The following is a 9,754-nucleotide window of genomic DNA, read 5'->3' on the forward strand; positions in this document are numbered from 1 at the left end:
ACCCAGGGCCCCTGTCCAACGGTTTCCAGTCCCAACCCTGCCCCTTCTCCGCCCAACCCACAGCGAAATCTTTGAATCTCTTTATCTCCTCGGATCCTGCCCCCAAACACTTGGCGGAGCGGCGGAGCGGAGAATAGAAGGTCCGCGCGCGAACAGGAGGCGGGGCCTGCCGCCTCGAGCCGTACAGGGGGTGGTTTCTGCACATGCGCTGTGTCTCTGCGGCTTCAGCTGCCCCCTCTCTGCGGCCAATCAGGGCCCGCGGCGCGCTCGGGACGTATCAACGCTCTGTGGGTCGTGTGCGTGCGAGGGGGGCGACGTAAGGGCGCTCCGCGAGCCCGTCTCTCCTCGAATGAAAGGAAACAACCTCCGGCGACAGAGCCCCGCTCTCAGGCACTGCCGGAGAACCGAGACCGACTTCTTTCTCTTTACCCTCATTGGCGCTTCTCTCCTGCCGTCCGCCTCTGGGCCCTGCCGGTGAGTCCCCACGGAACCCTGGGGCCCCCCATTCTCTGCCCGGCGGGAGAAGACAAGGAGGATGGCGGTGGCCAGGCCGCCGCCCCTGCCCGTTGTTAAAGGGGACTCTTGGTGGTCTCGCTTTATTGTCAGGGACCCCAGAAGCGCCGCTCATTGTAGACGCTTGGCGGAGAGGCTGCTGAGAAAGTGCCTTGGAGGTGCAGAAGGAGAGGTTAGGCTTACGCCTAGACTTCGGGGGAGGGGGCGCAACATTTGAGGAGGGAAAAAACTGGAAATTTTTAGTTTTTGCCATTGCTTAGAACGTATTTGGGAAGGAGGGAGACTCCCAGTTTGGGAAGAGTAAGAGGAAGAATTGTTAGGATGGCAAAAGAGCTAGCCTTACGGAATGAGGAAAAACTCCGGGGTGGGGGGAATTAGGGGTGAAACTGGGGTATAAGGGGAAGCTTGCAACGAAGACTGTGAGAGGGCTAACTCTTGGGGGAGGGGGCATAAAGAAAGTGGTAGGATGATATTTTCCTGGATTCGGGAGGATTGGAAAAGGACGTTTAGGGGACCCTGACTTTACGACGGAAAGGAACCTGCTGAAGTGTTTTAGAGGAAGATAGTTTTGTGACTTTAGCGCTTGATTAGAGGGAGATCTTGGAGTCTAGTGTGTATTGGGGGAATAAATAACGGAGAGGATCCGGTACTTTATGTGTACCGTCTTTCATTATATGGATGAACACCACGGTATTCTTTTCCAATTTCTATTCATTTTGATATCCTGCGTGGAAGTTAGAAAATCTTTTGTTTTTAGAAAACCTTTTATTTTCATCGCCTTACTACGTAATGTCAGGTCTTATTTATACTGTTCAAATTATTTCTCTACCCTTGGGTTTGAAACAACTGGAAAATTCCTTTAGTTTCCTTTTGAATAACCGCAAAAAGCAGTGCGAAGCATGTAATAATATCGTGCAACCAAATTCAGGTGCCCTTCCGGTATATCTTATTCGTTTATTTCTGTCCACTGTAACTTTCCTGTTAGAAATACGGCTTCTTTGGGGAATCACGTTTGTTATCTATTTTGATTTGTATATTTCAACTTGCTGTCGCGTGGAATGTTTTAATCTTCCGGAACTGCAGTTTTTGTTGTTTTGTTTGTTTTTCTGTGAAAATGCTTTTTCAGATACCAGGCATTGAATGAGCTCTGGAGTTGGTTCTTGAATGCTCTCTCTGATGTTTCAGGTTATTTCTACCTTGGTGCTTCGCAGCATCTTGGAAAATCAGAAATGCATTGATTGCTTAAGCTTAACTAATCTAGCTTTTATTTTTTTTCCAGGCATTTAAATTATGTATTACACGCCGTTATTGTTGCCTCTCTATTTCTGCTTTGTAGTGTTTTCCATAATGCGATGTTTCTTTTAAAGAAAAGGCTTCATTGTTGCGTGAAAGCATCAAACTTTGATCTCCGCATGGCCTGAAAAACCTTTTAGACTAAAATTAAAATGCCATATAGCTGTGGATCATTATGAACCCCTTAGTATTGGTCCTTGGAATGCCCTTATTCTACTTAAGTAGAGACCACAAATGTGACAACATTAGATAAAAATCTGTACTTTTATGATAAAGACATTTTTTGCTAGGAGTCATTGTTTCCATGATGTTCTCCACTTCATGTTTTACAAGGAGACTAAAAAAATTACCAAGATATGCACAGATGTATTATTTGAATTTTAGTGGAAAAATCCATTTAGTAATTGCACATTGGGGAAAGTTTTTAATTGGTTTGGTGCACTATTTTTGTGGCTCTTGTTACTTTACAAAATAAATTTAAACTGATTACAGAAAAAATACACTAAAATATTTTTGAATGCAAAATAAAGTGTACCTTTTTTCTCTTTTAGATTTTGGGGTGTTTGATATCTAGAAAAGCAGGTTCTCAAAATTAGGATGAGAAATTAGCCTGTTTGTAAATTGGAAGAGGCAGAATTCAATATAGATAGGATTTTGGGGATGCCATTTCGGAATTAATTTTAAGAATACGAAGTGATTTTTTCCATTCTAGAAATTTTCTTTATCTTAAGCCAGTTTTATAGCCAGTGCTAGGATTGTATGGAAATTACACATTGAAGATGTCTGTACGGGATTTGATTTATACTGTGCCATCCTTTCAGCTGGCCAGAATGACCGGGAGTAATGCTGAATACATTATTATGGTGATTTCAGAGTGCCTACTATTCATTGCATAGTAGTAAAGAAACTAATTTAGAACTCAAATATAATAGCAAATTCTGATGTTGTTTATGGATTTTGGTATTTTGCATAGTTGATTCTAAAAATTTGGGCAGCTATATTCTTGATAAAGCAACCGAACACATACTTGCCTGAGCAAATGCAAACACACTTCCCTTTTGTTTCTTTTGTTTCTCTGTTATGTCCTTTTTTTTTTTTTCTTTAATCCTAAAAGTATTTGCTGCCTGTTTTCAATCAGTTTCACGGTTTATAGCCAGTGCTATGAATACAGTACTATGGTAAAGTATCCGTTGCCATTTGGAAGACTGAGATATTTAAAATTATAGATAGCATTAAGAGTTTGTTAAACCTATCAAAGCAGAGACTGTCAGGGCCTTTGAAGTTGTGTTAAAAAGAAAATTCTAGACATAAATGGATGAGAAGACATGTTTTCTTTGTAGCTTCAGGTTAGATTTTGATTAAGTATCTGAATTTTATATTGAAAAGCACTGAATAGTTTGTAGATATTACCTTCCTAGCATACAGCTGCTACTGTTCTTGTTGGTGAACTAATGCTTCTCGGAAAGCTGCAATGTAGTGTTAGAAAATTTTTTTTAACATAGTATTATGAAACTGTTCAAATGTATAGACAAATGGAAAGAATTTAGTAAATTAATTTTAAGACAAAAGTTTGAGATTTTTCTTGATTGTGATGTGTGTTGTGGCAACCTGGATCTTGAACTGCTTAGTCCTGTTGATTTGGGAAAACTATACAAATCAAGTAACTGGTTTTAAATTTCTTCTGAGGAATCCATATTAAGATTGATGATGTAAATCTGAAACCTTTCATGTTACAGCTTTCCTTCCCTTTTTTTTTTTTGACTACCCTGTACTACCTATAATTATAATGTGACCAAATTTAAGGCTCATTCAGAAAAAAATTTCTTCCTTTACACAGTATTACTAATTTAAGTATGGAAGTTACTACATTTAGAAGACCACTATCAGTTTGTGACTTTAATTGATAAGCAGGCTTGGAGTAAATCTTACAGTCATATAATATGGTTGTTTTATAAATAATTGGGTCTTACAGTTTGCATTTTTAAATAGACTGTTAGAAGCTTAACTTTTTATTTACTTGAAAATGGAATAGAAAAGCAAAAATTAATTTATTAAAGACATATACCTGATTTTTTTTAACTCAGAAATAATTTTTAAAGTGCACCAAAGTCGTAATTAGGTAAATTCATTTTACTTTTATTGTTTTATCAATATGTGAACTTTGAGAAATTGTTCAGTTGTAGAATTCTGTTCCCACGGAGTATTCTGAAGTTTCCTTAGTAGCTTTTGCCCTGTTCTTAAGAGGTATAATTCTTTATCTCCTTGAAAGGGCACCTAGCTACACATGAAAAATATTTTACATTAATTATGCCAGCAGGTGATCATTTAATATTATACATTGTACATTTTTATCCGCACAGAAATAGTGTCAGTTATTTCACATAGCCTCCAATTTGGGAGCGGTTTGATTTTTCTCAGTTACTCTAAACTTCATTTAGCTATCTGTCTGTCTATCTGTATTGATTATGCAGGCATCTTAGATTTTAATGTTAATTTATGTATACTAAATAACCGTTTAAAAATGTATGTATTAAAACCTAGGTCAAACATTAAACAACTTACTTGAATATGTATGAACTGATTTTAAAACGAAATGAACTTTGTTACCTTTCTTATTCTCTGTAGCATTTCTTGGGGCTTCAAGGGGCTTAATTTGTCTATACTAAATAAATATTTTAAAATGTGTATATTAAAACCTAGGTCAAATTTTTAACAGCTTTAATGAATATGTATAAACTGATTTTAAAATAAAATTAACATTGTCGCCCTTCTTATTCTCTGTAGCATTTCTTGAGGCTTAAAGTGGCATTCTAAAGGCAATTTAAAAATCATGTCAAGCTCAGTTGAACAGAAAAAAGGGCCTACAAGACAGCGCAAATGTGGCTTTTGTAAGTCAAATAGAGACAAGGAATGTGGACAGTTACTAATATCTGAAAACCAGAAGGTGGCAGCGCACCATAAGTGCATGGTAAGTATACCGGCAGCAACAGAGACCTTGAACCGATTCATGAGAATCTTAATAACACATGAATGTTCCTGAATACTAAAAAAAAAACAAAAACCAAAGAAAACTCAGTTAAATTTTAAGAAATGGTTTATCACTAATGCTATGCCATTTTTACTAGAAAATTACCATTTAAATTTAACATCTTATTTACTGTTTTACTGTAATTAATTTATATATGAACCTTAATTTTTTTTAAATGTAATTTATAGCTCTTTTCATCTGCTTTGGTATCATCACACTCTGATAATGAAAGTCTTGGTGGATTTTCTATTGAAGATGTCCAAAAGGAAATTAAAAGAGGCACGAAGCTGGTAAGTTGTTATTTCTGCCTCTTGAGAATAAAAATTATTTAAACTCATTAAAGAGGAAATTGCTTATTTTAGAGTGTATTGCATTATTAACTGAGTATAATTTTAAATTGCAGGCTTTTTTTTTTTTTTTTTTCTGAGCCAGCAAAATCCAAGGCCGGGTTTATCTTATTTACCACTCAACAAAAAGGAATGAGTCAATATTTATACTATTCAATTTTTTTTTACTTTTTAAAGAGAATTAAAATCTTTTTGGAGGCTGTTTACTTAGAAAACAAGCAGTTTGGTTAATTCGAGTATATTTTGTGTTAAAGTCTTCATTCAAGTTTATTTTTCATAATTCTGATATGTTTTCATCTCCATCATAAAGTTATTATGGTCATTACAAATGAAGATGACAGTAGCTCTCAACAGGAAAGTGTTAGCTCTTGCTGAATGAAGTATTTTATTGTAGTTCAGCTGTATAACACAACATTTATGACTTTGGATAACTTTCAGTGAATTTCACAGGAGCTTTTCTGAAGCTGCGTTAGAGTAATGTTCCTGTAGTCTTCACTACCAATAACCATATTAGTAAGATATTACATTGCTCTATTGGAATAGTAGTGTCATCTCAGTTGGTACTTATGACACATATGGTTTACTTTGAAACAATGGGAAGATTTATTTTTATTTTTCTCATTTGAACCCTTTATTAAAATTACATCCATAAATGTACCTTTAATAGCTTTGCTGTCCAGTTTCATTTTTTAAAAGATAGGTTTTGCCAAACATATAACTGTGTTTGTAGTTACTACATAACCTCTTATTTCACAAAGACTCTGCGATGGTAGTTTTGGATGAAATGGTAATAGGAAGGGGGGGCTATCATTTTGATGATCAGGAATGATATGTTTTGAAAAGTAGTCTTCTATTAATAGTTTTACATAAAAAGCAATATGAAGAAATATGGGTTCAAAGATGACATTTGAGATTTGCTTTAGGATAGTCTCAAATCCTAGTATCAGTATTAGTACAAATGAGAATTCAGAGGTCAGACCATTTCTGTTGCAGTGAGACCTTAACTGTGAAAATGTTTATCTTCCCCATCCTAAAAACTGTAGATAGTAATAGAAAGCTCTGTTTTGTTTTGTTTTTCCTTTTTCTTTCTTTTTTTTTTGAGACAGTTTCGCTCTTGTTGCCTAGGCTGGAATGCAGTGGCGCAGTCTCGGCTCATGGCAACCTCTGCCTCCTGGGTTCAAGTGATTCTCCTGCCTCAGCCTCCCAAGCAGCTGGGATTACAGGCATGCGCCACCATGTCTGGCGAATTTTGTATTTTTAGTAGAGACAGTGTTTCACCGTGTTGGTCAGGCTGGTCTTGAACTGCAGACCTTAGGTGATTTGCCCACTTCAGCCTCCCCAAAGTGCTGGGATTACAGGCGTGAGCCTCCGCGCCCAGCCTAGGAAGCCCTGTTTTTTAAATGTGAATTTTATTTGATGGTTTTAGGTTTCTTTATGTTACTGTGCTGATTTCTGAGAACTATAGCACTATGTTTTTATTTCCTAGTCCTTAAAACAAATGCAGATGTAAAAAAGAATGATACTTACTTGAAAGTGATTGTGCTGTAAACCTTATTACCCCTTTATTTATTGCTTGACATTATGAATATCCCTGGAAAATATTTCTGTATCTTGACTCGTTAGCATTTTGTCACTTGACACAGCTCCTATAGTCAGAACAAAAGCAGTTTTGGTCCCTAATGTTGAAACATTATTAACAAATGCAATGCCTACTGTTACGTGTTATGTGAAGCAACAGCACACATCTGTCAATATTGCTAAGTTCAATGGAGATTTAATTTATTTGGACCTATTTGTTGAAGCATCAGAACTTTTTACGGGTTTTACTATTATAAATTATTTTGATTAATTTTTAGTGTTACAGTGTAGGGAGATAATTTTTTCCCCAAGTGTAGTGTGTTATAAATAATGAAACTTGTTCCTCGATCTAGGGAATGGAACAATACTGAGAATTGAGAATACAAGCTTTAGTAACAGATTTGAGTTTGAATCCCAGCTCTGTCATTTACTAGCTAAGTGATCCTGAGTAAGTTATTTACTTCTTCAGGCCATGTTTTCCTCACCTGCAAAAGGCGATAGATAATGACAGTACTTGCCTCCCAGAATTCTTGCCAGAATTAAAAGAGGAAGTATATAGGATTTAAGGTGGTGCTGGGTACATGATTAGGACTTGGTAAATAGTAGCCACCACTTATAGTTATTGTTTTTGTTTGTTTGTTTGTTTGTTTTTGTTTTTGAATGGAGTCTTGCTCAGTTGCCCAGGCTGGAGTGCAGTGGTGCGATCTTGGCTCACTGCAACCTCCACTGTGTTCAAGCGATTCTCCTGCCTCAACCTCCCGAGTAGCTGGGACTACAGGTGTGTGTCACCATGCCTGGCTAATTTTTAAAATGTTTTTTATTTTTAATAGAGACAGGGTGTCGCAACATTGGCCATGCTGGTCTTGAACTGACTTCAGACCATCTCTCCGCCTCGGCCTCCCAAAGTGCTGGGATTACAGGCGTGAGCACTGAGGAATAGTGGCAGAAGGGAAGAACTTTTGCTCCATTTCCTTTCCTTAGAATGTCACAGTTTAAACAACTTATATAGGGGATAGGAGTGTAACATTTATACGTTTAGGTTTGAAATAATTTTTGAAACTCCTTTTAGCCTTCAGTTTTGCTTCTTTCATTATATCATTTTTACATGATGTGCTATCAGGTAACCAAAATTCTAGATTTAAGTTTTATTCTCTACTATTCGCTGTGTCAGTTTGTCTAAGCAATAAAAGGGCTATCAATCAAATGGGGGGGGGAAGAGTGAAAAGCTTTATGTAACTAGATAAACTACATATAAACTAGTATAAACTAGGTAATCAGCTTCCCTGATTGACTTTTTTTTTTTTTGAGACGGAGTTTTGCTCTTGTTGCCCAGGCTGGAGTGCAATGGCACGATCTTGGCTCACTGCAACCTCCACCTCCTATGTACAAGCGATTCTTCTGTCTCAGCCTCCCAAGTAGCTTGGATTACAGGCATGCGCCACCATGCCTGGCTAATTTTTATGTATTTAGTAGAGACGGGATTTCACCATGTTAGTCAGGCTGGTCGCGAACTCCTGACCTCAGGTGATCCACCCGCCTCGGTCTCCCAAAGTGCTGGGATTACAGGCATGCGCCACCATGCCCGGCCCGTAATTGACTTTTTAAGGCATTTTATCTCGTGAGCCTGTGAGCCTGTTTGCTCTGGCTCCTGTTCATCTGGATTTCTAGATGAAAAGTAAGTCATGAACACTCATCGAAAATCATCGAAAACTGGAGTACTGACCCCTCTGTGCTTTCAAGACAAATTTCAGTCTGTACCTGGTGTTGACTCCAAAGTTGCTCGCTTGCCCCAAAGAAAAGAACAGAGATAAGGAGGCTAGGGCTTGAGATTAAAGTGTATGTATCAGCAGCCAGGTGGGTCAGAGTTGAGGATGAGAGGGCTCAGTAGAGGAGGAGGTGCATGTGTATGGTTTTTATGTTCTTGCTGCCACAAGCAATTTTCCAAGGTTCATGTCAGCCACAAGGATCAAAGGAGGAAAGCCATTCTGCATGAACATTTTCATCTCCTTGACACCATCTTTAATTATATAGCACCAAGATGGACCAGGAAAAATTTGCCAGAGTACTAAGGCTTTTATGATTTGATGCCCTGTTTTTGCAGTTTAGACAGATATATATTTTTCCAGTATGATTTCCAGTTTCTACTGAAGCCATATGGAGATACCACATCTGTACCATCTATTCTTACTCTCCAGTCATCTAGCCAAGAAATGCAAATTTCCAAGTAAAATTATGAGTTATCACTGCTTTTTTGAATTTGTTTAAGGAGATACTTGAGAGAAGGATATTTGAAGAATTTACTGTTTCTGGATAAAGCTAGCTGGTGAGATTACTAAGGGTATCTACATTGGATAGCTTTTTTTTTTTTGATGGAGTTTCGCTCTTGTTGCCCAGGCTGGAGTGCAGTGACGTGATATCAGCTAACTGCAACTCCACCTCCCAGGTTCAAGCAATTCCCCTGCCTCAGCCTCCCAAGTGGCTGCGATTATAGGCGCCTACCACCATGCCCAGCTAATTTTTTGTATTTTTAGAAGAGACAGGGTTTCACCATGTTGGACAGGCCGATCTCAAACTCCTGACCTCAGGTGATCCGCCTGCCTCTGCAGATAGCTGTTATTCTAATTGGTACCGGTGTCAGATTATATCACAGATTACAAGAAGAGAAAGAGTTCAGAAGGCCATTTAGTTCACCTTTCTTACCCCTATGCAAGATTTTTTACAAGCCACTCAAGATAAAATCTTTGGCCTGAGGACTGGCTGACACGTGTAATCCCAGTGCTTTGGGAGGCCGACTGGGAGGATTGCTTGAGGCCAGGAGTTGAAGACCAGCCTCCACAACAAAGCGAGACCCCTATCTCTACAAAAAAATATAAAAATTTTGAAATGTGGCCGGGCGCGGTGGCTCAAGCTTGTTATCCCAGCACTTTGGGAGGCCGAGATGGGCGGATCACGAGGTCAGGAGATCGAGACCATCCTGGCTAACACGGTGAAACCC

The 9,754-nt window shown here is 38.4% G+C and overlaps 1 protein-coding gene across 4 annotated transcripts in view; it reads left to right on the forward strand.

Moving 5' to 3' along the window:
- Nucleotides 1-289: 289 nt before the first annotated feature.
- PHF6 (PHD finger protein 6) overlaps nt 290-9,754 on the forward strand; it is a 55,626-nt gene continuing 46,161 nt past the window's right edge. For 2 of the 4 annotated variants that reach the window (XM_011948721.1, XM_011948724.1), the window contains exons 1-3: nt 301-474; nt 4,591-4,774; nt 5,023-5,124. In XM_011948721.1, the coding sequence (XP_011804111.1) occupies nt 4,637-4,774; nt 5,023-5,124 (240 nt within the window). In that variant the 5' untranslated portion in view covers nt 301-474; nt 4,591-4,636. Of the gene's footprint in view, nt 475-4,590; nt 4,775-5,022; nt 5,125-9,754 lie in introns of all 4 variants that reach the window. The other 2 variants (XM_011948722.1, XM_011948723.1) reach the window with 2 other exon arrangements.

This window comes from Colobus angolensis, unplaced genomic scaffold (genome assembly GCF_000951035.1).
Source record: "Colobus angolensis palliatus isolate OR3802 unplaced genomic scaffold, Cang.pa_1.0 Scaffold283, whole genome shotgun sequence".
Lineage (NCBI taxonomy): Eukaryota > Metazoa > Chordata > Mammalia > Primates > Cercopithecidae > Colobus > Colobus angolensis.